General features: G+C 34.1%; 6 protein-coding genes across 6 annotated transcripts; 4 read left to right on the plus strand and 2 right to left on the minus strand.

Moving 5' to 3' along the window:
* The first annotated feature begins 6,683 nt into the window (after positions 1-6,683).
* Positions 6,684-8,050, plus strand: LOC100267586 (CCG-binding protein 1). The gene is made up of 3 exons (XM_002284848.5): positions 6,684-6,963; positions 7,153-7,226; positions 7,491-8,050. Exons 1-3 carry the CDS (start codon positions 6,771-6,773, stop codon positions 7,806-7,808), a joined length of 585 nt encoding a protein of 194 aa, XP_002284884.1. The 5' UTR covers positions 6,684-6,770; the 3' UTR covers positions 7,809-8,050.
* Positions 8,051-9,459: 1,409 nt separating this feature from the next.
* On the plus strand, positions 9,460-12,594 carry LOC100255508 (pollen-specific leucine-rich repeat extensin-like protein 3). The gene has a single exon (XM_010649580.3). It carries the CDS (start codon positions 9,604-9,606, stop codon positions 12,415-12,417), a length of 2,814 nt encoding a protein of 937 aa, XP_010647882.2. The 5' UTR covers positions 9,460-9,603; the 3' UTR covers positions 12,418-12,594.
* Positions 12,595-12,675: 81 nt separating this feature from the next.
* LOC100852892 (probable inactive receptor kinase At5g58300) lies at positions 12,676-13,477 on the minus strand (the record flags this gene model as incomplete). Its single annotated transcript, XM_010649496.3, has 1 exon — positions 12,676-13,477. A coding segment is annotated over one exon (570 nt), but the record flags the coding sequence as incomplete, so codon positions are not given.
* Positions 13,445-14,088, minus strand: LOC132252617 (leucine-rich repeat receptor-like protein kinase PXC1). The gene has a single exon (XM_059735884.1). It carries the CDS (start codon positions 13,994-13,996, stop codon positions 13,484-13,486), a length of 513 nt encoding a protein of 170 aa, XP_059591867.1. The 5' UTR covers positions 13,997-14,088; the 3' UTR covers positions 13,445-13,483.
* A 3,358-nt stretch (positions 14,089-17,446) lies between these two features.
* On the plus strand, positions 17,447-23,546 carry LOC100262433 (uncharacterized). The gene is made up of 9 exons (XM_002284850.4): positions 17,447-17,871; positions 18,978-19,175; positions 19,253-19,350; positions 19,538-19,625; positions 19,695-19,898; positions 19,992-20,248; positions 22,070-22,160; positions 22,263-22,476; positions 23,013-23,546. The coding sequence occupies exons 1-9, from the start codon at positions 17,701-17,703 to the stop codon at positions 23,222-23,224; spliced, it is 1,533 nt and encodes a 510-aa protein (XP_002284886.1). The 5' UTR covers positions 17,447-17,700; the 3' UTR covers positions 23,225-23,546.
* A 930-nt stretch (positions 23,547-24,476) lies between these two features.
* Positions 24,477-25,291, plus strand: LOC104878796 (dof zinc finger protein DOF1.6). Its single transcript, XM_010649494.3, has one exon. It carries the CDS (start codon positions 24,650-24,652, stop codon positions 25,169-25,171), a length of 522 nt encoding a protein of 173 aa, XP_010647796.1. The 5' UTR covers positions 24,477-24,649; the 3' UTR covers positions 25,172-25,291.
* Positions 25,292-26,583: the final 1,292 nt, after the last annotated feature.

Raw genomic sequence — 26,583 nt, forward strand, 5'->3', positions numbered from 1 at the left:
TGTGTATATAAATGTAAATTATGGAATCTAACACCTGTCATTGTTTGTAAATTAATGACCAGTATGATCATAGAAAACAACTTTTTGAATTAAAAAAAAATGTGAACATTTTAATAATTGAAAAAATAAATTATTTAATAATAGCCGTGAGATTTGTTTTTATATTTTTATTTATACATTTTAAAAAGTTTCAAAATATTTTGGCATGGTGCTTTTGTGAGTGATTATAGAAATCGTTTATAACATTTTCAAGAATATGTTTCATGGTGATTTTAAAAAGCGTTTTTAATCTAAAAAGTGTTTTTTTTAAAAAAAATTAAAAAAAAAATTTAGAAAACATTTCTAACACTTAAATAATAAAAAATTTTAAGTATTAAAAATATAAAAAAAGTTTTCTATAATCACTATCAAACGGATTCTAAGAGTGCATTTGGTAGTGATTTAGAAAACGTTTTAAATATTTCTAATGATTAAATGATAAAAAATTTCAAGTATTAAAAATATTATATGCGTTTCCTAAAATCAGTATCAAACGGGTTCTAAGTATTTGGTAAATTTCAGGAAATAATTTTAAAAATACAAAAAAAATCATTTATGTGTTGAAAATTCACTTATAGTGTTTTCTAGGAAAAAGTAAGTGATTCTCATAAAAACACCATAACATAAAACACTTCCACTAAAAACACTTCAAGTAAAAATATCGTTAAATCGTACTCTTTATATTAAAAATAATAATGGAGGTGAATAAAAATATCCCATGAAAAAAATTATTTATAAAATAAATTTATTTTATTTCTAATAAATAATTTAAATATCCAATAAATAGAAAATTAATAATTTCTTATTCTTGTGTCTTATTTTAATGTTTTAAACATGTTCTTTACTTAAATTATTTCTAATAATAAATATATGATTATGAAAAAAAAAACATCATAAAATTAGAGAAAGGAGGTTAATAAGGAGATTGAAAAAAAAAAGTATTATAAATATGTAATATTAATAATTTGTCTTTTTTTATAATTTATTATAAGATTGAAAAAAACAATTATATGTATCATTTTTAATGTTGAAAAGGAAATTAAATATCAATTAATAGTAGACAAGCTTAATTTAATTTTGTATAGAATGTTTTGGTCATGGAAAGAAAAATAGGAAATATATATTTTTTTTTCCATTTAATTTACATGGAAAGTAAAAAGAAAAAGAAAAATAAAATATAGTGAAACTATTTCATTACATATTTTGAAATTCTTGATTTTTTAAATAGAAAAAAAATTATATAAATATGAAAATTATATTAAAAAAATGCATTAAATTTAAATTTATTTTTTGTTTTTCTTTTTTTTATTCTCCACTTTTCTTTTTTGTCACACTTTTTATATCCAAATAGGGCATAGTGCTTTAAAACGAGTAAGTAATATTTTTCATGAAAATAATTATTATTACACTAAAATTCATTTGATTGTTAGATTGAATAGGCTTGAACTTATTTGGCTTATCTTAAACATCCCAAGTTGATGGATCCCAATAATCATATTTTGTATATTTGGAAATACCTCTAAAATTCCAACGGAAGAAAGATGTGATGATGAGTTGTGGGAAGAAAGTAGAATTTGATTGCTAAATTAAAATTTTTAACTATAAATATACACTTCATTAAAACATCAAAAAATAATTTTATCCATTTTTAAATACCTTTTTCTATTTTTTAAATAATTTCATCATTTTTAAATCAAATTATTTCATGTAAACATGTCCATATACAATTGATTTCCAATTTTCTTATTCATGCATGTAATTGATAAATGGACAAAACCTTCGATGGTATTTTTACCTATTTTATGATATTTAACAAAAAAAAAATGTACCTATAAAAATGTCCATGTATATACTAAAAAATGTGTCATAAAAATCATGATTACAATTTTTAAGGTAACATACACGTTCATTTAATAATAATAATAATAATAAAAGAAGTCGTATTGATGTTCTTGAAACATAAAATTGTTAGGAAGAATGAATTAAGATTGGTATGGGGTTTGAGGATAACTTAATACACCTAGATGTCTACATTAAGCATTTTGCAATTCTTTGTAACCCTCAAACTAATTGTCACTTTTATGGGTTTATGAGAAGTTCGGGTGATTCCTCCAAACCATATTGCATGTATTCAAGCATGGGTTGCCTTGTCTTGCATGCACATTCACACTATAAAATAAGGATCATAGAGCAAGGGTTGCCTTGTCTTGCATGTACATCCCCACTATAAAACAAGGATTGTAGGATGTTCTTTAAGTGTATACTCTCCTAAATTATAGATGGAACTACTTTGAATTATTAATGAAACTTCATTGGTAGCACTCAATTTTGTGGTTTTCAACTCTTCCACCCTTCTTGCAAATGTCAATGTTTTAGTTTGCAACGCGTGATTTAGGTCAATTGAATACATTCCTTCATTTATGGAGATGTTTGATACAACATTCATATTTTTCTTTCCTATCCTCTTTTCTACCAAGGGATTATCTTAACTCTTGGCTATGCCAACAACATAATCCAAAAATTGGAATGCTTATTTAGTGCTCTTACTTGGGAATTTTCCTCCATATAAGTCTCTAACATTTGTTTCATCTGAGGTAGCATTCCCTTATAAAATATTGGAGACCAATATCCAATTGTCGAATATATGGTGTGAGCATACTCTAAAGATTCCCTTGAATCTTTTCTAACAAGTGAAGAATTTTTCTCTATCTTTAGCCATAAAGTTCAACATCTCTTTGGGGTATTGGTTCTTTGGCTAGAAAGAACTTGTGCAAAAAGTTAGTCTCCAAGTATTCCAATTTCTTATACTTTATTATCTTGAGGTGTTGAACCACATTTTTACATTGTCTTATAAAGAGAGAGGAAACAACTTCATTCTCATAAGATCCAATGTAACTTTAACATCTTGGAAGGTGAAATAGATCTATTCCAAGTCCTTAATATGAATGTATGGATTCTCACATTCGATGCCTCTTACTATTGGTAGCAATTGCAGTATATGTGGTCTAATAAAAAAATCTTCTGCAAAATCTCTTTCCCAACCAACTTGCATATGCAAAAAGCAATAATGTCCACTTTCCACCAAAGAAATTGCCAAAACTAATTGACGGTCTAATTAAAGCAAAATTAACCTATTAACTGCAATCAATCCTTCCAATTGAAGCACTTGCAATCCTTAGTAACAATGCCACTTTTGTTGGACTTAGGGTTAGTGTTGTGTTGTTATCATGGACTTGATTTATAAAACCAAGACAATAACTTATGTTCCTTGCCCCCTCAACCCCCCCTCCCTTGCGCTTACCCCAATCCCCTAGAAAAACCCTTCTATATAGCGTAGTAGTTTGATCGATCAAACTAAAATTGAGGGCTAATTTATCCTACTCTAAATTAAATCAAAGAAATGGTTTTTATAACTATAAATCAATTAAAATGAACTTAGAAAATCAATTAATGGTATAATAGATTATATGAGAGATAACTATTCAGAGTAGGCTACACTCTTTAAGTTCTAGTAATGTTTATTCACGTTTTATTTCACCAAATTGAACATGTTACTCATCTCAAGTGTTGATATGAGGAGGTTATACATTTTTTATTAAATTATTCATCAGTGAATCAAACTATGATAGTAAGCATTCACTAAACCCAACAAGCATCATATATTCTTTGTCTTGATAAACTTACAAAGAGTTTTGATTCTTTTAATAGGTTAATTTCATTCATTTCCTCAAGTTATGACAAAATATACATAATCCTTATTGGTTTAAAATTTCATCAAATATCTTCGTTAGACATTTTCATTTGTTATTTTCACTCATCTTTCTTCTCATTCAAATATGTCTCGTAGATACATTCACCTCTTTTAGGATCCCTTATGAGTTGCACCTTTTTTATATATCAATGATGAATTTTAGCGATTCATGATCGACCAACATATTTAGGAAGAAAAAAAAGACAAAAAATAAATAAAAATTCTATTGACCTAAATAGAGAGATCAAATTGACAAAATGTACCATATCTTTTAAAAAACAATAATGTAACAACCCTTGTATTTATCATCCCCTTCGATTTCAAATTTAAATTCCTAAATAACTCAAAAATCACTAAAATCATGTTTTTATCTTTTATTTATTATTGCTAAATCAAACAATTATTCATCTTATCAACTTCTTTAAAATGTAACCATAACCTCATCCCACGAACTACATAATCACAAAAAAAAAAAAAAAAAAGAACATCAACAAATTGAATTGAATTAAAATTTTAACAAATATCATGAAGAACTTAAGTTTAAATTTTGATAAATATTATCACAAAGAAACTTATGCGGTTCTTCTATTAGGATAGAAGAAGAAAGATATTCACATTCATCTAACTAGCAAACACTAATCCTAACCCTCCTTCTACTAACCACAATATAACTCGAAAATCTCAAATAATCTTGGATTCTTTGTCTCTCATTTAACTATCATTGTCAAGGGCTTTTGCCTTCACTCAATTTTTTAAGTGAATGATTATGAGATTGTGACGAAACATTAGCCAAGTACTTCAGTTTAAAAAAAATAAAAATAAAGGAAAAATGGATGTTTTATGAGCAGTGTTTTAAAAACCGATCCTACTGCCGGCTAGTCCAGTCGGTCACCAATTTGATCCGATTAGTCTGTTTGAGTCTAGCGGCCTTTGAACCAGCGTCGAACCGCCAGAACCGACAATCAGACCGATGAATTAGCTGACTCGGCTAGTTTTGGGTGAACTGAACGGTTCAAAAAATCCCCTTCTCTTTCCCCCACTTCCAACTCCAGCCTCAACCACCGAGCTCCTTCTACTCCCAACGTGCGCCTTCGGCCTCAACCGCCCCCTCCCCCTCCCACATCCTTCTTCTATTCCTAGCGTGCCCCTCCACCTCCATCCCCCAACCTTCTTCCTCTTCTGCCACTACGACACTGCCCCTCTACCCCTCCTCTTTCATTTTTCAGTTGTCCCTTACTTCTCCATCGATTTATTTATTTATTTTACCGTATTAGTTCATATCCATTATTATTTATTTTATTATTTATTATTTATTATTTATTTTTTTAACTTTATGATTTTTAAAACATGTGATTTTAATTTAAATTATTAAAAACATTATAATTTAAAATAAAATTCTAATTTTAAAATAAGTTTTTAATCTAAAAATAAATTTAAAATTTTCTAATTTTAAACTAAAATTCTGATTTTAATTTTAATTTAGAATTTGAAACTAATTTTTTTATTTTCAAATAAATTTATGATTTTCTAATAAAATTTTAATTTTTAAGTAGTATATAAATTATTATTTTTATTTTTATAATTATTTTTAATTTTAATAATATATAAATTATATATTTATGACGTCATCGATTTGACCCTCTAGTCAAACCGGTGAACCGTGAACTAGTATCTTTTCTGGTTCAATTTTTTTTTTTTTGGGAGGGAGGGGGTTTGAGGAAAAAGAATTGAAAAAGAGAAAAAAAAAAAAATCTCGTATCTATGATTTTTTTTGGGGAATCTTGATAAAAAGATGATGAAACTGTTTGGAAATGTTTTTGAATGCTTATTTTTAAAATTTGTTTTTAAGTTAAAAAATAAAAAACAACATTTTAGAATTTTACTAAAATAAGGGTGTTTGGCAAATTGTTTTTAAAAATAAAAAAACAAAAAACTTGTTTAAACAAATTGTTTTCTAAATAAATTTTCTATTTTGATTTTATAAAAATATTATAAATTAAATTTAATTCAACTCTTATTAAAAATGAAATTAGTTTTAAAATTTATTAATAAATTAAACAATAAATAGTTTTTAGTATAAAAAATGGATTGTAATGTTATAATAAAATTAGAAATTATATATATATTTTTAAATATGTTTTAAAAATAATTTTTAGTGTTTTATTTTTAATTATTCTACTTATTTATATAATTATTTTTTAAAACAATCCTTAAAAAATAAATAAAAATAATATAAAACAATTAAAAGATGCTTTTTAAAAGGACATTGTTTTCCATTCTTAAAAATAAAAAACAAAAAATAATTTTTGATTATCAAATGTGTCTTCCTACTTTTTTATTTTTTCTAAAGAATAGAAAACTATTATTAAGACAATTACCAAACGAATCAATTCAATTTTTTTTCTTCAAAATTTCTAACATTCCTAATTAATTAAAGTAGATTTTCTGTCATTTTCAAAATTTGAGTGGGCCATTAGCCCACTTTGGCTGCGCCATGGTGGAGCCCGAAGGTACCACATGAAAATCCTTGGATAAATGACCCATTACCCACAAACCATCTTTTAATGTAAGCCCATAATGGGCCAGCCGGTATTACATGCAAAAACCCAAAAAGCAAAAAGCGAAAAACCATGGGCCCAAAGAAGCCCATGGACCCACTGGTTTTTTCCCACCGTTTTCAACTGTTCCGCCACAATCCAGTTGCCAAAAAGAGAAAGGATAAGGTCACTAGGGAGGGCACCACTACTCTCACCGCCACCACCATCAAACAGATCACCGCAATTCGTCCGTCACCTACTCAAAGCGTCACAGCCCTGACACTATCCTCAATAAATTCAAAAAATCTGAAAAAAATAAAATAAAATAAAATATCTTGGTCTTATCCGCTTGGTTCTCCGCCCTATAAGAAACAGAGCAATTCCTCTTATCTTTGAGAATTCACTCTGGTTTTTCTCAAATTTGCGTTCTGCGATTTAATTCAATGATAAAATCATTCGCTCTTTCATCTCCTTCTCTGATTTTTGATGTCAGAGATTCAAGATCCTCTACAGTTTGCTGTTCTTCAAGGAACAGCCAGCCTTACATCCCAAAGCTCGAGCCTTTCAGCCGAAGCAAACTCGATCGAGTCCTCAAAGAGCCTCCTTTGATCCAAAAGTGCGAAAACGAGCTCATGGGTACATCAAAATCTCTCCCTTTTCTGTGTTGTATTGCTGTAACGTTGACAGTTTTGTTAGATTTCCACTTCAAATAAAATAATGTTTTGTGTGTGGTGTTTTGATATGTTGTTCTTTTTCTGTGATTTTCTTTCTTGATTTGTAAGATTTTTTGTTGCTGATTTGATACTGAAATCTGGTGTTTTTCAGATTATTGTTCGACGCTCGAAGGAGATGACTCGTATAGCTGTTGGCAGGCATATTTCGAGCTCAAAGATTTAGAAGTGAGTTCCACAGTTCCACTGCTCCCTGTTTGGCTGTCAAGAAAATAAATTGAAATCCTAAATATCCTGTATTCATGTTAGGCTCTTTTGAATTGTGTAAAATTAATTGTTTTTTTCGAAGTACCATGGATTTAATCTCTTTGAAATTTTCTATTGGCCGATTTGCACCTTTTCCTACGGATTCTCAACAGCCAAACAGAAAATAATTCATAAAATTGGTTAGTGATAATTATTTAATTTGTTTGTGATTATGATATTGTTCAGAAAGAGTCCCCAAAGGAAGATGTAGAGAAGCTGATTCTTCAAGTGGGGGGCTTGAAGTCTCTGATTGGATGCCTACACCATGTTGCAACCTTCAGTAAAGGGAAAAAGGCCGGGATTGGATCAGTAAAGGCAGTGAATACAGAGAAGGAAGAAGGAGGGAGACCGTTTCCCGTCCCGGATGGACTGCCAAAATCACAAGAAGAGCTTGAAGAAGAGGACAAAGGTAGAATGCCAGATTCGGCTTTCACCAGGCTTCTGAGAACAAAGGGGAGGTTCCCTGCATGGTATTCTCCTGCCCCTGACCACGAAACCGATTGATAGTTATGGAAAGTCAATAGTGAGAGGTTGTGCCGAGTTAACTGAGTTAGCTGAGTTGCTTTGTGAATATTTTTGGATTCTGCAAAGTGTGATTTTTGATAGATCTTAGTGGGTCTGGACTTGTGGGTAAGTGTAATGAGGGGAGATCCGGGATAACTATTTTAAAAACTTGTGTTATAGCTTCTACAAATTCTGTAATATATGATCAGTTAAAGAGGAAATCAATCTTTCTTTGGACTCAATTGCTTAAATTTTGTGGTGATATGCTCCTCATTGTGTGAATATTGTTCTTTATGATACAATACAATAAAAGGAGGGCTTGTATTATGACTCGGCATAGGTTTGAGCCTCGACCCATGATATGTGACGCTTGTATCACCTATGTCATGTGTCAATACTGCTACAGACTTGATGCATGCCATGAGTTGTGCCTGGACCTGCATACAACACCAGGATAGTGTCATGACCCGAATGAGTTGTGCCTGGACCTGCATGTCATGACACGAATTGTTATTAGTACTACATTCATCAATACAGTTTTAATCTCCACAAGGAAATTTATGCAGGGGAAGCTAAAGGATTATATAGGGAAAGCCAAAAGATAATATAAATCTCCAAGGCAATTCATATTTAAATAAAGATAGCTTTAAACTGGACTAAAGATAGTCCAGATGGTATTAAAGTCTGTAACAGTAGTATCCACTTATGATATAAGTTTACAGTAGAAGTACTAGACATAGAAAAAACATTAAACAGAAAACTAGCACCTACCATAACTAAGTGGCACTCTACTCTTTAATAAAAATCAAGACTCAAATCAATTCTTGTGTCTTCTTTCGTGTTCTCCTCCCACAATCGTGGTGGTTGCTATCCTGAGCTTGGCTACGATTTATGTGACCTGTAGCATCTCCCTTCTTGCCATTCGGATCCATTTCTCTTTTATTTTCCTAATATTCAATTAATTCTTAACGCAAAACAAATGAATATTGTAAATGCTTTTTATTTTTGCAATATGAACAAATAAAAGAAAACAGGAATGCAAAATCTATGGTTGGACTGTTCTAACCTACCTGCAAGTCTAGCCAATTTGGAGAAATAGAGCCTCATTTTGCCTTCAAATTCAAAAAGTTTAGTGTAATCAAACTCCAATCCTATTTTACCCTTAACTTCAAAAGTTCAAAAACTACATTATTAACAACTAACATGGTGAGAACTGGGTTATGGACTACATACATTTGTAATATAACTCAGTTAATATAATTCAAAAGATAAATAAAAGCATTATTACTCGAACAATATTATAAAGTGTTTTAAAAACTTTTGGGTGTTTGGTATTTTGGTTAAATGAGACCATCTCATATTTATAAGCATCATAAAACTCTCTAAAACCCTTAATGGTTCTCCTTAAATTGAGAATACTCACTTATGAGGTGCACCCAAACACTCCATCTATTATCCAGACACTCACGTTCTGGGTCTGCTCTGTTAGAAGGTCGCTATGGTAACTAACCTTACCAGGTAGTTAAAGGAAGACTTGGTCATGATTAGTTTGTTTAGGTCTGCTACTCCTGTTTCATTTCCTAGCAATCCCTTCCTAAATTTATCCCTAAGTTAGAGGTGCCCCAGATTTTGTGGTGTACAGAGAGACACCACATGTTTGGGTGCTAATATCGGAGGCCTCTGTCTACAACCTCTCAATGCCTCTCAAGCGATACCATCCTCTCCCTCAATATAACACCTTCCCTCGTTGCATCCCTGCTTAAAGCAGCCTTGGGCCTATCCAAGGTGGTCTGGCATGGCTAACCTTCAAATAATGCAGGCCTTAGGCTGCTTTATTCTTCTGTCTTTCCTTTTCTCTTCGGTCTCATCCTTCTCTTTGGCTCTTTCTGATGCTGAGGCGTCCCTCATCGCCCGGCGTCAGCTCTTGTCTCTCCCTGAAGATGGTGATCTCCCTGATGACTTTGAATATGAGATTGATCTTGTTGTAACCTTTGCCAATTCTAGGCTCCGGAGAGCTTACATTGCTCTTCAGGCATGGAAAAATGCTATGTACTCTGACCCTTTTAACACAACTGGCAATTGGGTTGGTGCCAATGTGTGTGCCTATAATGGTGTCTTCTGTGCTCCGGCTCTTGATGATTCCAACTTGAGTGTTGTTGCTGGTGTTGATATTAACCATGCCGATATTGCTGGCTACCTTCCAGCTGAGCTGGGGCTTATGACTGATCTTGCGCTCTTCCATATCAATTCAAACCGGTTTTGTGGAATCATTCCCAAGAGTTTCTCTAGGCTGCTCCTTATGCATGAGTTTGACATCAGTAACAATCGGTTTGTTGGCCCCTTCCCCACAGTTGTCCTATCGTTGCCAGCCCTCAGGTACCTCGACATCAGGTTTAATGACTTTGAAGGCAGTCTGCCGGAAGAGGTCTTTGAGAAGGAACTTGATGCCTTGTTCGTGAATGATAACCGGTTCACAGGCTCCATCCCTGAAACTCTAGGCCAGTCAACAGCCTCGGTGGTTGTTTTCGCGAACAATAAACTCACTGGATGCATTCCAAAGAGCATTGGGAAGATGGCTAACACATTGAATGAGATCGTTTTCTCCAACAATGACTTTGGTGGCTGCTTGCCAACAGAGATCGGAATGCTGGGTAATGCGACTGTGTTTGCTGCGGGTTCTAACTCCTTCACTGGGGTCCTGCTCAAGAGCTTTTCAGGCCTAAAGAAGGTGGAGCATCTGGATGTTTCACACAATACACTAACTGGGTTTGTCCCTGACGGAATCTGCAAGTTGCCTAGTTTGTCGAATTTTACGTTCTCTTACAATTTCTTCAAGGGAGAGGCTCCATCGTGCCAGCCACCTTCGAGGGCGGACATAACATTGGATGACACAAGCAATTGTTTGTCGGACAGGCCAAAGCAGAAGTCAGCCAGAACATGTTTACCAGTTGTGAGTCGGCCGGTAGATTGTAGCAAGTCCAAGTGTGGAGGAAAATCTTCGCCCCCTAAACCAAGGCCACCAGTCCGTAGTCCAACACCACCCCCGGCTTCCACCCCACGGTCCCCACCTACCCCTAAACCACAACCCCATCCTTCTCCTTCCCCATCACCTCCTAAACCACAGCCTGCTCCTCCTAAGTCCACCCCACCAACGCCTAAACCAAGGCCCAGTCCGCCCAAGTCGGTCCCATCGACACCCAAACCGCAGCCTAGTCCTTCGCCAGTCTCTGCGCCTCCAACACCAACGCCAACACCAACACCAACACCAAAGCCAAAACCATCTCCACACCCACCTAAAACTTCCAGCCCACCTCCTCCTCATAAGGCCACCCCTCCAACCCCTACACCAAAGCCATCTCCAGCTCCGATTTCTTCTCCCCCACAACCGTCTCATCCATCTCCCCCGTCAGATTCTGCTGCTCCATCCCCTTCACCAAAACCAGCTCCTATTCCCCAAGTCCCACCACCGGCGTTTCCACCAGACCCGAAGAACTATTCGCCGATATTTTCACCACCGTTGCCAGGTCGTCCACCAGCAAAATCACCACTTCCACCAACCTCTCCAGCACCTGCTCCATCCCATACACCGCCGGTCCACTCTACACCACCCCCTGTCCGATCTCCTCCACCACCGGTTTTCTCTCCACCACCACCAATCCCCGTCCGATCTCCTCCACCACCAACCCCTGTCCGATCTCCTCCACCATCGGTTTCTTCTCCACCACCACCAGAACACTCCCCACCACCGCCGGTACAGTCCCCTCCACCACCCTTGTACTCACCATCTCCTCCAGTTCATTCCCCACCACCACCACCAGTCCACTCTCCACCACCACCTGTCCGCTCCCCACCACCACCAGTCTCCTCTCCTCCACCACCACCGGTCTCTTCTCCCCCACCACCTGTCCACTCCCCTCCTCCACCAGTCTCCTCTCCACCTCCACCAGTCTCTTCTCCACCTCCACCAGTCGCCTTTCCTCCACCACCTGTCTCCTCTCCCCCTCCACCCGTCCATTCCCCACCACCACCACCAGTCTTTTCTCCCCCATCAGCAGTTCGCTCCCCACCACCACCAGTCTCTTCTCCCCCACCACCTGTCCACTCCCCATCTCCACCAGTCTCCTCTCCACCTCCACCAGTCTCTTCTCCACCTCCACCACCCGTCTCCTCTCCCCCTCCACCCGTCCATTCCCCACCACCACGAGTCTTTTCTCCCCCACCACCACCAGTCTCTTCTCCCCCACCACCTGTCCACTCCCCACCTCCACCAGTCTCCTCTCCACCTCCACCAGTCGCCTCTCCTCCACCACCCGTCTCCTCTCCCCCTCCACCCGTCCATTCCCCACCACCACGAGTCTTTTCTCCCCCACCACGAGTCTTTTCTCCTCCACCACCAGTTCGTTCCCCACCATCACCGGCCTTCTCACCCCCACCACCAGTTCGTTCCCCACCACCACCGGCCTTCTCACCCCCACCACCATCACCATCTCTACCTCCTCCTCCTCCTCCTAGCTTTTCTGCACCACCCCCAAGCGATGATTTCGTCCTCCCACCAAACATCGGATTTGAATACTCATCTCCGCCTCCACCAATGTTCCCAGGCTACTAAGTAGTATATCTTAACATCTCTCCCATTTTGTCATTCTCATTTCTAGTTTCACAATGCCAAATACACACTTTGTTAGCTGAGCTTCTCAACAAATGAACTGTAATATTTTCCATTTCTCTTTACACTGTAAAGCAACAAAAGAAACATCATTGCACGCAGAGAAATTCCTTCTTGTAATTTGAATCTCCATTATTATTGTTGATTTCTCTGATTGCTCTCATTTTAATCTTGTTTAATTATATGGCATCTAAACTAAATAAGCCCTTTTTATAAAAAAGAAGGCATTTGATCATAAGATTCATAACTGGTTGAACCTCCTGAGGTTTCGAAGAAAATGGTCAAAAGAATCAGGAAATCAAACACAAGAAAACGTCTAGTCTTTCCTTTCTGATTGTGATTTCATTTCTTTACAAGAAATTGCTGTTATTTTTTAGTAGGGAGACGTTTAAGCACGATTAAACATCCCATCCAGAAGCAAAACATGGTTTCACTACTTCAATTCTTGAATCTCTTGCACCACTCTCTTCATGGGAGGCCTCTCATTTGGATTATATGAAAGGCAACGCTTTGCAATTACATACATTTTATGCATATTGTCTGTAACATTTCCCAATTTCTTATCGAATACCCCTGTCCATCCTTCCTTCTTTTTCTTCTCTCTTACATACTCTGCTAAGTTGGTCACTGAGGGCTTCTCCCCTGTGATGAGTTCAAGAAGCAGCACTCCAAAGCTGTAAACATCAGACTTCTTAGTGAACATTGGTGAGTAGCTATGACTAGAAAGTAGTTCTGGCGCTACTCGACGAGGATTCCTTCTGATGATTGTTCTGGCAGGTACAAGGTAAGGGATTTCATAGCCAGAAAGGCATGCAGAGAAGTCTGTGCGGATCAAGATATTGGAAGACTTGATCACCCCACAGACAAGGGAATCCCCATGTTTTGTGATATGAGTGTGAACTGAGGCCACTGCCTTGGCTGTACAAAGAGCGATTCCCCACCGAATTTCCCAATTCAGTGGAGTAAATTGAGCTCCTTCACTTCCTACATTGCAGCCCACAAAGTGAAGTCAATCAAAGGGGTTGGGATTTGAAGGGGGAAATTGTAAAGAAAATGGTGTCTCACCATGTAAGAGCTCCTCTAAGCTTCCCAAGCACAAGTACTCGTACAAAACGAAAGCCTCCCCACCATACCAGAGACTGAACTCAATCTTCAAGAGCCAAACATCACACAGTCCTCCAAAGTATTTAATCCAAAGTTCGAGATCATTGGAGCAAGCCAACCCTGGTCTGATCTTTCTCATGGTGACAGTGGATCCACCGTTAAGCACAACCTTAAACAAAGCCCCCAAGGTCCCTTCTCCAAGCCTTACTCTGGGAATTTGAGACATCTCAACAGGATCATACTTCTTTGCAGCAGTTTCATCCCCAAATATCACCTTAATATAACGCTCAACCTTAACCTCCAGAAGTGAAACTGGGGTGACATTGGTCACTTTCCCATCCTCCGATGATCTACACGTCCTCTCCAAAAGTCTTGCCACTGCACAACGAAAAGCTACATTCAGACCAGGGATTACCATAAATATGATGAAAAGCAATAAGATTTTCTCATATGAAGATAGTTACTCACCTCCATGAAAACAAGAACCATATAAGTGCCACATGTGCTGCAGCATTGTTGCCTGGAAACAAACCTAATGTAGTTAGAAACTTCACTGGAAGAAGAAAGGACTTTCATTTTTGTGCCACGTTTCAGTTTCTTGTTCATAGTTTTTTTCACCAAGAAGCTTTGGAATTTCATCCTCCCACAGATGCATACAACTTGATTATGGGTAGAGTTTAAACAAGTCACAATCAAATTAACTAAGAAAATATTTATGCAAAGAGCCATTTGATGGCATCAGGGTCAAGAATCACACTTCATTTTATTAACAATTTTAAAAACAGACAAGAGCCTTGCAAGTATCTAAGGGAGCCAAAATTCTAAAATTTTAAATCAAGAATTACAAGATTCATTATACCTGTCTTTGATCATTAGAAAGTATTAAAAAACACAAAGAGAACAAACAAGCTAAGAAAAATTATGTTTGGATGTCATGAAAAACAGTTGAGTGAAAAAATCTCTTAGAAAATTTGGGCCAAATTGAAAAAAATTAAATAAAAATAGAAAATAAATTTAAAATTAATTACTAAATTATTTTTACATATTTCTTCAAACACATTTCATTTGTTCCTTTTCATTTATACAAGATTAAATAATTTAAAAAGGTCAAAATGTTCTTGGTGAAGAGTTTTAAAGAAAAATAAAATAAAATTAACTTGTAAGAATAATAAAAGTTTCGTACACTCTAAAATTAAAATTAGCATCATTTAAATGAACAAATGAAAAGATGAGTTACTATTTTACATATATTTTTAGATGAACATATAAAACATACACAATTTTTTCTATTTGAAAATATATAAGTTTATAACTAATTTTAATTATAATTGATTTTCTTTCTATATGTATAACATATAAAAAAGAGGTTGATAATATATCATGACATTTATCATGTCTCATATATATATATATATATATATAAAATAATACACTTGTGACATTTAAGTTTTTTTCTTAATAACGAATTCCAATGAAAGCGATTTTCATTTTTTCTATTCAAAAAAGAAATGATTATCATATCCTCATTTCTAAATAATACATTTGTGACATTTAAGTTTTTTTTTTCCTTTTTATAATGAAAACAATTCTTAGTTTTTCTTATTCAAGAAGGAAAATAATTGTCATATCCTTCTTATTGAAGAAGGGAAATGATTGTTATATTCTCATTTATAAGAGGAGATTAATTTTTAGAATCATTTTTCATTGACTTAGGTGGTGTTTATTTTTTTACTTCATTCTAAATAGAACCTTAATACTTAATAATTTTAAATATTAGGTTGCTTGTTTTTATAGTATTTTATTTCTATTAAGTATTAAAAGGTAAAAAACCAATATGTTATTTTTTCTATTTAGAAAAAGTTACATATTTTGGTTTTTTTCTATTTAGTAAAAAGTTTATAATAAGTCATAAAAAAGTAGAAAAACAAACAACCTAAATTTTAAAAACAAATTGTTTTTAGTAAAAAGCCAAAAAAACAAACACCACTTAAATGACATTTTGAAGTGCTAATCGAAAATTATCACCTTTTATATAAAATATAGTAACTCTTGTATAAAAAATATGGATTTATTTTAAGTTTTTAAAATTTGAAGATGTAAATTTTTTTTAATGTTTCAATTTTTTAAAATAGTTTTAAAAATATTTATACTTTTTATATAGAAGTTATTATCATTTTTTGTTTTTTTTTTTTTTAAAAAAAATAACATCCAAACAACATCATGCTTATTAATTTTCTAAAATTAACAACATTGAAGCATAAAATCATGTCCGAAGTATATATTTTTTAGTTTATATGGTTCAATGATTTTTTATTTTTTATTTTTGTTTAAAATTAAAAGCATTTAGAAATAAACTCTTTAATTAATTTTTTTTCTTCATAAATTGAGATTATTTCTACATGAAATATACCAAATAAGCTCAAATTATTGATGAACATTTTTATGTTTATTTTATCTTATTTATATAAATATTAATAACTATTTATCAAATTTAAAAATATATATTGACTTTACTTTATTTAGGTGAACATTAAAAACAAGGGATAGTTATAATTTAGGGGTAGTTAAGGTAACTAATAGATCTATATATATTTTTTTCTTTAGTCTCACTCTTTTACTCTCCCCTTTTGATCTCCAAGTGTCATATTTATTTCACCTTTTTAGTTTTTTTTTTCTAAAAATATTTTAATAATTTTTATTTATATTTTTATTAAAAAGTTAGAAAAAGAAAAATACAGTAGACATATTAATAGACTTTTAGTTATATCTTTTTAATTTTTTTAATTTAATTTAATTTTTATATTTTATAATTGAATAAGTTAAATTTTAAGTAAAAATAAATATTTTCTATAATTTAAATTTATTTTCAGTTTTATTTTCTTATTTTATTTTATTATCAATAATATAATATTTTAGTAACTTTGTTGAAAGTAATTAATGAAACTTTCATTAAAATTTAATTTTAATAATAGCATTTTTAAAATATAATTTCCATATATTTGAAAGAGAGCAATAACCGTTTTTTTTAATAGATTGTTTTTGCATATATTTTAAAATTTTCATATCGATATATATTATTATTACATGAAATTAAAAATCATGTTGAAATCATTTAAAAAATAATTTTAATATTTTCATCTTAAATTGTATTTTGAAATATAATTTAAAGTTAAAAACTTTTCAAATCAAGATTTTACTTTGAAGGTGAGTTTAATTTATTTATTTTTAACATTTAAAAAAATAAATCATTAGAGAATTAAAAGCCTCAAAATAAAAAATAAAAAAAGAAAGTAGGGTATATTGTAAATGATACAACATAGTGATAAATTCATTTCATATAATTAGAAAACCACGTACTTTCACTCAATAATAAATGTTTTCTACTTTGAATTAAATTTTACAATTTTTTTGAACTTTAAACCCATTATTAATTCTATCTTTCCCTAAAACATAATTATCCTTATAAACAATCAATTCTATCTTCCCTAAAGCATAATTATCCCGAGACTTAAAGGTTGTATAAATTCATTTAATATATTTTATGTTTTCTATTTTCAAAAATAAAAAATAAATTTTTGAAATTTACATTAAAAAGATAATGACTTTTAAAACTGCTTACAAAATTGAGGCATTAATTTTTAAAAAAATTGAAAATTTAAAAATAATTTTTATGTTGGTTATCTTAATTTTTTTAAATATTTAAATTTAATATTTACGATTTTTCACATTCCAAATTCCGACTAGTTTATTGGGTATAAAAACACTTTCTTTTATGGTTTTCTAAAAAGTCTGGAAAAAATGATTTAAATATTTGGAACATAGGGATATAATTCAGGAATATTTGTGTAAAGGATCAAAATGTTTCCCAAAACGACGACGTTTCAGCTACGTTTGAATCAGCATTCACTTCCAACAAACTGAAAATCTAGAGCAGCAGAAAACGACGACGTTTCGGCTAATGCTGTTTTCAAATACACACACGTCAGTTGAATCAGATCGCCAGCCCTCGCCCGTTTCTACTGAAGCCCGGAAACCTCAATCCACGGCAATCTATTCGAAAAACACAATCGGAGTTGCTCCAAAACCCTAAATCTCAACCTCTCTGACTTCAGTTTTTCTGTAATGGAGCAATCCGCAAAGTTGCCGGAGGAGAAGAAAGAGGCGGAAGAGCCACTACCCCAACAGCAACAACAAAGCGGCGGCGGATGGGGCGGTTGGGGCTTCTCTCCTCTCTCATATCTTTCCGATCTCCAAAAGGCCGCCGCTGTGGCCGCCGAAGAGATCTCTCGCAATGTGCGTAAATTTTTTTCTTCTTTCACTCGAATCTGATTTATTTTGATGGAATTAGGGTTTTGTAGAGGTTCGTGTTGGTGATTGAGTTTTTAGATCTAGATTCTATAGGTTTTGGGATTGATGAATTTTGGGTTAGCGATTTGAAGATTGGCTACATTTGTTTTCGAACATTTGATTTTGTTGCTTGAAAAGCTACATTTGGTGTTTCTGTGGACCTGAAAAATGGATGTATTTGGAGACTACTATGGAGGCACAGACTTAAAACTGGTCATCATTTTCACAATTACTCATTGGATACCGCGAAGCTTAACTACTGGAAACATTTAATTGTGCCATTAAAACGGAAATTTAGGTTTTGAGTTGCTTTGTTATGTGTCTGCATCACTCTAAAGTGACATTCGCTTTGTAATTTATGGAATTAAAGGGTTGTTGTTAAATTGATTAGGTGCTAGTGTTATTTAAAAGCAGCTTCCCTTGTTATCGGTATGCAATCCTGATTTTTCTTTACAATCTTGCTGACATGCGCCTTCTTCACCGATGTTCAGTAACTGCTTTGATTCCCTTCTGAGTGTAGCTTATTTTTATCCGAGTTTCCTGTGGAATTCACAGCATGTGATTTTTGGAACTTTGGGTTTAGTTTTTCAAGGGCGAAACACTTGCGATTTGCTTCATAAGCAAACATAGTGACAGGATTCTTAGAGTTATTCACATGCATTGAAGTTCTCATTTCCTATTTAATTCTATGATTGTTTCTCTGATTCAATGCCTCACTTGGGAATTTTTCTTTTTTGAATAATTCCTGAATTTGGAACTTGCTTCAATGTGTGCAAGGCAGGAATTCCATGTTTATATGTATAGTTACACAGAGGTGAATTTGCTACTGGAAAACTAGGTAAGTATTGAAAAACTGCCTTCTATTAATAAATGACTTAAGATGGAGAGATGAGGAATTTTCTACTTTATTCTCCCATTCTTAAGGTTCCAGTTTTTGTTTATTTACATTTATTTATATGAGGGGTTCTAACTTTCAAACATTTAATACTTTGTGGTATAATTTCCTGGGTAGATTTGTGTGGTTTTGCTGAGTGATGCTTTTGTGGATGCAGGCTGTTGAGGCTGCTAAGACTGCAGCAAAGAGCATCACAGATGCACAAAACATGGATGAGGACTCAGAATCTTCTAAGGATGAGGAAGAAGTGGATGAATCTGCGACCGAAGATAAAAATGATCATGAAGATGACAAGCTACGGAAGTCTGCTCTGGATAAACTGGAGAAAGCTAGTGAAGATTCATTCCTTGGCCAGGCAAGTCATAGCTTTGGATTTCAAATTTCTTGTATATCTATGGATCTGTAATTTGTCTAACTTTTCAAGATGTGCAGGGTTTGAAGGTTCTTGATAACTCTGTGGAGAATTTGGCTTCAGGAGCATGGCAAGCATTAGGAAGTGCATGGAAAGGGAGTTCCAATTTCGTTCAGAAGTATGTACCAAATTTAAAGGCAATCTAATACAACTGCACTCTGTATTTTATTTGTTAAGGGTGAAATTTTACCTTCAATAATTATTTAGGTTCATTTATTTTAATGGGTTAGATTCACTTTTCTTGGTGTGCAAAGCATTGATATTTCATTTGATGATCAATGAGTTTGGTTCTTCATGTTCCCCAGGCTCGAGAATTCTGCTGTGAACCTTGCTGAATCTATTCACCAAGGTGGTCTTCCTGCAGCTGGTTCTGTTGCACCATCCTTAATAGAGGTTTGGTTGGCACTCATCTTTTTGTTTATTAATTTTGAGACACTTCCTTATTTCTTGCTTTTGTTACAGACTGGAAAAGCTTTTACTGCAAAGGGAATGCAAGTGCTGGAGCTTGTTGGTAAGGAGACCATGGACTTACTGATCACAGAGACTGGTATTGAAATTGAGAAGAGTCCTAATGAAGTGGAAGAAAAAGCTGGAGAGGATCAATTATTTGAGGAAGTGACATTTGATCGATGCTTCTACATATACGGGGGACCAGAGCAATTGGAGGTTACTTCTTTATGTTTGGAACTTGATTTCTTTAAGTGTGTTAGTGATTGAATGATTGTTTTACTAAAAGTGCTGAACTATGATGGTTCTCAGGAATTGGAGGCATTGTCTAATCATTATGCATTATTATTTAACCGAAGAAAAGGAAAATTACCATCTGAGCAAAAGTCTGTTTATGATGGAAAGCTTAAACATGTCCAGCAAATTCTCAGTTTAAGTACTGAAATTGATGGAAGTGGTGCAGAGTCAGACAAAGGAAAGAAAGTAGAAGCTGGGGGGGAAGGACATGGTGATGAGATGAAAATTTTACATGATTCAAGTGTCAGCAAGGCTGCAGATATGGCTGCTGGGTAATTTATTTATTTATGTTTTAGAATTCGATGTTTTTCTTCAGTTTACAATTCTTTCATCTTCTAAAATACTCTGGCTTAGCATGTGCTTGCCTCTGTTGTGTGTGTCACTTATATGACTTCTAAAATCCCAACTCGCATTGGTACTTCCTCAAACTAATAATATAGATCTCTATAGTTGCAAGGCATCCTATCTCTCCCTGTGGTGGATTTATATGGTCATAATATATCTTCTTGGTCTAGTGATGTGAATGGGCTCATGAGGTGATATTTTGGGCAGAGTTATTTGGTTAGAAGTAAATTTGAAACTTCATAGATTTATGTTTAGGCTGAGTTAGAGTTCTGTCAATTTCAGAGTGGTAAAGCTAAATAAAGTTGTTTTTGAATGAATAAATGCATAATGGAGATAAATGCCCTTGACAACAAAGTATGATCTAAATTTCTTGGATAAAAAGCAAGAATGATGAGGAGGAAGGTGAAGAAGTAGATTGTGTAACTAATTTTATTTGGTAAGGGGATATAACTGGACCAATATTGAAGATTGCCTTTTTGAATCAAATGGCTCCTGAGATGGTGGATCACAGGCACAATTGGAGTTGTATAAAATGAATTATTTAGTCCAACTGTGAGCTGCTATTTAGAATTTAATTGCTGTAGTTGTAATGTAATTCAATCCCTCCTTGTTTCCATCTAAATATCTGGAGGCTGAAATCAATGTTAAAATGCTGAGGTGGGAAGCAACGTGTTTCACATGGCCAAAATGGTAGACTTAGTTCTCTAGACTGATGAATTAGCAGTTATATCAGCCATGAACATGTCTCTTATAGATAAATAAACATTTATTTATGAAGGTTGTGTTAAAAGACATTAAAGAACAGGTTAGGACTTACTAGTTTCAAAAAAATCATGGACTTAGTCAATGAATGTTAATCCATGTTTAGAGTCTTCAGATTTTCCTGAAAAAAAGGATGAGTTTTATGTCAATTTTATGAACTTCTGAAAAGTTAGCTAGCTCATGAAATCACACCTTATTTATATCTAGAGCTTCATGTCTCATGTGTTTCCATATAGGCTATATACCTTTTTAATGCCTCAATGCACATGGATACCTGCAACCATCTCTCTCTTGAGTCTTTACTGAGATAGCCTTGTGTTTATGCAAAGTGCATTCCGTGACACATTACTTTGAGCCTGGCATGAGACTTATGCTTCAACACCTTTGAAAACTCTGTTTTTGATATTGAAGTTGTCTTTAACATTGATAATATAATATATTGTCTACTTGATGTAGGTTAAATTGATTTGCATCAGTTTGGGGGTTGGGGATGTGGGAAGTTCCAAGTTTGATTCCCAACTGAGACCAAAAAACAAATGTACATATCAAGAAGAAAAAGTTATCACAGAATTTCTCACTTGACCAACTTAAACAAAATAACAGTGGTAGTTTAATTCTTTCACAATTATGATTTGGGTTTTATTTTGGGTCATGGGGTTGAATATCTGGTTGTTGAAAAGTAATTTTGGGTGTTATTTTGGTGATCTTATAAATGTCAATCTTACATTGTTGGATGTTTTTTTGTTTGAAGTGATATTGAAAAATTGTGTATAGGATTAGTTTGTAGAGACTCGATTGAAATAGTTCCATAGGTTTTCCTGGAGCTTTAATTCTAGAACAAACAAGACCTTCTTGGCTCTTGCTCACAATACATCTTTACTCATGTTTTCTCCATCCACCCTAAAGAATTCATACAAAGCCTGGAATTGATATCAGGGATCATTTGTCACTCTTCTGTACTTTATACTTGCCTAATTTTTTTCCAGGTTCACGAGTGCCTTGGCAGGACTCACTGCAAATGATATAATTCAAAGGACTGCTGGCAGACTAGATTCTCTTCACTCAGAGGGGGTTCATGTATGGAAATATCTCAGATGTTTATCAAGAACTTTTTAGTCACATTATTTTTCCATTAACATTGGGTTTATAGTTACATATCTAATATGCATTTTGATACAGAGGCTCTCGGAAATGTGCTGTTTTGCGGTTTCTCAACTTCTGTTGCTTGGGAAATCCATCATATCTAATGCCAACAAAGTTGAGGAAGATGCTGATGAGGATATGATGAATATTGAATGGCCTGAGGATTCCGTTGAAAAAGCTAAGATAATCAGAACAAAGGCACAATCGATGACAGGAAATGTTGAAGCAGTTTCCAACAGTTTCATTACAGGTATGATTCTAATTTCTATTATTCCATTTCTTTGGATGTAATCAAATCGATCTTGCTTCAATTAAATGGATTGCTTTTTACTGGGGTTACGGATTTTTAACTGGACTTCACAATTCTTCTAAGTGGTTTCATTTGCACATTAACGTGCTTATAAAGAATTACAATTACATGAAGATTTGAAAGTCTTCTGCTCTGTGCCCATTTTAGATTTTAGGTTGTATCCTTTTTGGTTTTTTGATGGGCCACGAAAAATATTACGTTATAGATTATGTCAAGGAACCCAGAAAACATCTCTTGTTTTGCATGATTAAATGATGTATATGGAGCAAAAATGATGCATAAGGATCAAATCCAATTTATGATTTCAATTTAAATGAATAACTGAAAGTTGTCACAGACTAAATTCGATGTCAATGGTAGCTTAATACCTTTGCTAACACCGTTGAAGGAAGATTACAATTGTTATAATGTAACTCAAAGGCATATATGACAGCATTGAAATGTATTTGATAGTTAAAATACAATCTGTGATGCAGGTATCTCCGATGTAACTGAAGCTTATCTAGCGGCAATAAAGGGGGCCACTGCAGATTCCCATGAGGTTCTTCCACAGACATCCATCCACGACAAAGCCAATCTCTTCTCTGAACATCTGCGTGCCGATCAGACCACTGCGGTGAACAAAATTCAGGATGGGCTCCAATACTTGTCTTTCGTAGTCGTCTCTACTACAATGCCCGCTGCTTGAAAGCTAGTGAAATTCTCAACCCTCACCATATCATCTTTAATTTTTCTCATTAGTTTTTAGTTGTAAATAGTTTGCATTTCAATGTGGGGCCAACCTTGTGTCTGATTTTTAAACTTTACACGCTTAGGCCCACGAAATTGCTCTCATCCAGAAAATAGAAGAAACATTTTCTTTACATCTCTGCCGTTCATCTGCTGTATTTACACCTGATTTGAGACGATGTTTTGGTTCTAATAGAAGCCAAATGTTCCGATCAATGCGCCATGTACTTAAAAATTATTTTCTATTAGAAGTTGTCAAATTTGTTTTTTGAGTTAGAAAATTGGTTTGTTTTCTTAAATAAAATGTGTTTAAATTGAATTGTTCATTGAAAGGAAAATGGTATAGTTGAGGGGTCGGAGATGTCAACAGAGGCGGTGAGGAGGGCCACCCTATGTTTCGCAATTTCTGTGAAGACTGCGTTTACGTGCATGACAGCAGAGAGCTCCACGCGATTCATGTGAAGTTTGCAACAAAGGGTTAAAAATTCTGTAGTAAAATGGATTTAATTTGGTAAAAATAAATGTTTATAGTGGTCAGTTTTTAGCAGATGGTATTAGTAAATGTTGGGAATATGGGCAGAAAGGGTGGGTCACATCATGTGAAAAAACAAAAAAATGTTGTCAGAGGAGGAGTGGGGTTTTCCCTTCTGATTCCAATCCCACCGACAAAAACAATCGCGGCAGTTGAAAATCATGTTTTAACACATAAGACGAGACTTATAGCAGTGACAGTCATGGCTGATCTATGGTAGGACTCAAGACTTGAGACAGTAGAATTCAGCAGAGAATCGTGCTGAGAGAGATGGGGTCGGAATCCGAAGACTGGTAATGCTGAGAGTCTGCTCTGATGCCTGCATTTCTTCCACACTCCACTTATTGTTCCCTACGCCACCCACACCCACGCCCACACCTACCCACCAATCATGATTCTTCATCCCTCGTTACTATCCTTTCATTTCATCCATATTGGTTAATGTTTAGTTAACCCACTTTTGCATCCAAGGTCCTGTAAGGAATCAAAGATAGCTCCTACTCTACTTCTTCATTCTCATAGTGAAAGCTAGCTCCTACTCCACCTCCTTCTTTATAGATGGTATTTGAGGAGATAATAATTTGAAAAAAATTCTAATTATTATCTCAAAATTTTAAAATTGTAAAAATAATTTTTTATGGAACCCTTTGTATCAAAATTGGTAATATCTAAGTTGGGTTGCAGTGATGGGTGTAGTACTTGTACTTCATATATCACATGAAACATGTAAATCTACCAGTGAACTAATCAAGCGTGTAGTGTTGCGCTGAGTTGGTTCTTTTTCTATATAAAAGCCTTTTCTCTGCCTCATTTTCTTCCACCATCATCCAACTTCCAGCCCCACTTCACCATATGCAGTCAGAACCCGGCAACCACCAGCGGCCCACTGGCCCTCCACCTCCTCCGGAGAACCACCACCACCTCCAATGCCCGCGCTGCAATTCCACCAACACCAAGTTCTGCTACTACAACAACTATAACCTCTCCCAGCCCCGCCACTTCTGCAAATCATGCCGCCGTTACTGGACTCACGGTGGCGCCCTCCGCGACATCCCCGCCCGCGACAACGCCCCCAAGCGCTCCCGCTCCCGCTCCTCTCCGGTGACCCCGCCCCTGGCCTCTTATCCCCCGCAGCGCGTGCCTCCCGACCTTAATGTCGGCGCGTCTGGGAGTTTCACCAGGTTGCTGAACTCGCATGGATCCGAATTCTCGGGTCTGGGAGCGGAATACGGTCTCGGATCAGGTCTTCACGAGGTTGGTGATGGTGGCGCGTGGCAGATTGGGATTGGTGAAGAAGTGGAGCTGGTGGAGGGCAATGGCTTTACTTGGCCGGATATTCATGTTTCAGCTCCCGGAAGAATTCTGAAGGAATAAAAACGATGGGTCTGAATTCAAGTCGACCCGATTAATCCAAAGAAATGGGTCAGGATTTATAATTAAGTATAAGGTGGGGGTCTATTTTGAAAAACAGAATGAAATTTAGATATGATTGAAGGACTGGTTTGTGATAACTGATAAGCTTTCATTTTGTTTAACCAATTGATACTATAATCACACAACCTTCCAAAATAAATTTATTTTTATTTTGATCCTACAATTAAATGTATTAAATAGCAGCATTAATCACAATTTTCGCTTATTTTAATCAACTATCAATTTCACATCACCACCTTCACTCTTATCAAATGTAATAAATACTTCTCGCTTATTTATTTAATATGATTTGACATTAAAAAATTAAATTTATTCCATGGTGTGACTTAAAAGTAGTTTTTTAATCTTTAAAAGTAATTTTGCTTTTTATCTTTAAAAATAATTTTTAAAATGTATATATTGTTTTTAAAAATTTATATATTGTTTTATAGTTGAATATTTGGTAGTACTCAACAAATAATATTTTTTCTCGTTAGTTTCCTTCATGCGAAATAGCATACCAGTAATAAAATGTGTTGGGATGATTTTTCCGAGCACATCTAAGTTAGTTTCCAAGCATATCTGAATTTGGTGGGATTAATGTTTTATTTTGATAGAGTTCTAACGTTTTATTTCTTTAATGCTTTAAATATCAATAAGTGATCTTACAAATAATTACTTTTGGGATTGAATTTAGATGTCTATGTTTATACTATTAACAGTTCGATATATTTATTATTTGCATAATAAACATAGACGCTATTCAAATAACCTTTTATTAATTATCCGAGATGTGGATTTATGTCTGGATGGATGCCAAATCCCATAATATTGAAACAACTTTTACTCACAAAGTAAAATAAAAAACAAATAATTTTTAAACACAAAGTAAAATATAGAAAACATTTTTAAAAAAATAAGTAAAATAAATTAAATAAAGAGACAAACAATAAATTTATTGATGAAAGACAATTTTCTTATTTTAAATAAAATACCATTAATCTTTATTTTTTTTACAAAAATTAATTATGCCTTTTATATTTTATAATATATATTGAAATAATATTATTTTTCAGTAAAAATATAATTTATGATTTTATCTTAATATTAAAATACATAATTCATAAAAAATTATTTACTTTTAAATTTAATTGTAATTATAAAATTATTTTTTATTTTTAATAATAATTAGAATTAAAATTAATTAATATTATATAAATCAAATTGATGATTTTTACAGAATTAAAATAAAAGATTATTTTACAATTAATTCAAACTTATTTATTCAAATGAATTTTTTATTTTTTATTTTTTTCTATGGAAGATTCCAAAAGCGTTATTTTTTTCTTAATTAGAAAACAATTTTTAAAAAC

This window comes from Vitis vinifera, chromosome 3 (assembly GCF_030704535.1).
Source record: "Vitis vinifera cultivar Pinot Noir 40024 chromosome 3, ASM3070453v1".
In the NCBI taxonomy this organism is placed as follows: Eukaryota; Viridiplantae; Streptophyta; class Magnoliopsida; order Vitales; family Vitaceae; genus Vitis; species Vitis vinifera.

Coding starts and splice junctions, on each gene's coding strand:
- LOC100255508 (XM_010649580.3), top strand. CDS start 9,604: ATGGCTAACCTTCAAATAATGCAGGCCTTAGGCTGCTTTATTCTTCTG.
- LOC100267586 (XM_002284848.5), top strand. CDS start 6,771: ATGATAAAATCATTCGCTCTTTCATCTCCTTCTCTGATTTTTGATGTC. Junction 6,964..7,152: donor GTGCGAAAACGAGCTCATGG/GTACATCAAAAT, acceptor GGTGTTTTTCAG/ATTATTGTTCGACGCTCGAA. Junction 7,227..7,490: donor TCGAGCTCAAAGATTTAGAA/GTGAGTTCCACA, acceptor GATATTGTTCAG/AAAGAGTCCCCAAAGGAAGA.
- LOC104878796 (XM_010649494.3), top strand. CDS start 24,650: ATGCAGTCAGAACCCGGCAACCACCAGCGGCCCACTGGCCCTCCACCT.
- LOC132252617 (XM_059735884.1), bottom strand. CDS start 13,996: ATGGTAATCCCTGGTCTGAATGTAGCTTTTCGTTGTGCAGTGGCAAGA.
- LOC100262433 (XM_002284850.4), top strand. CDS start 17,701: ATGGAGCAATCCGCAAAGTTGCCGGAGGAGAAGAAAGAGGCGGAAGAG. Junction 19,899..19,991: donor GGGGACCAGAGCAATTGGAG/GTTACTTCTTTA, acceptor GATGGTTCTCAG/GAATTGGAGGCATTGTCTAA. Junction 22,161..22,262: donor TTCACTCAGAGGGGGTTCAT/GTATGGAAATAT, acceptor ATTTTGATACAG/AGGCTCTCGGAAATGTGCTG.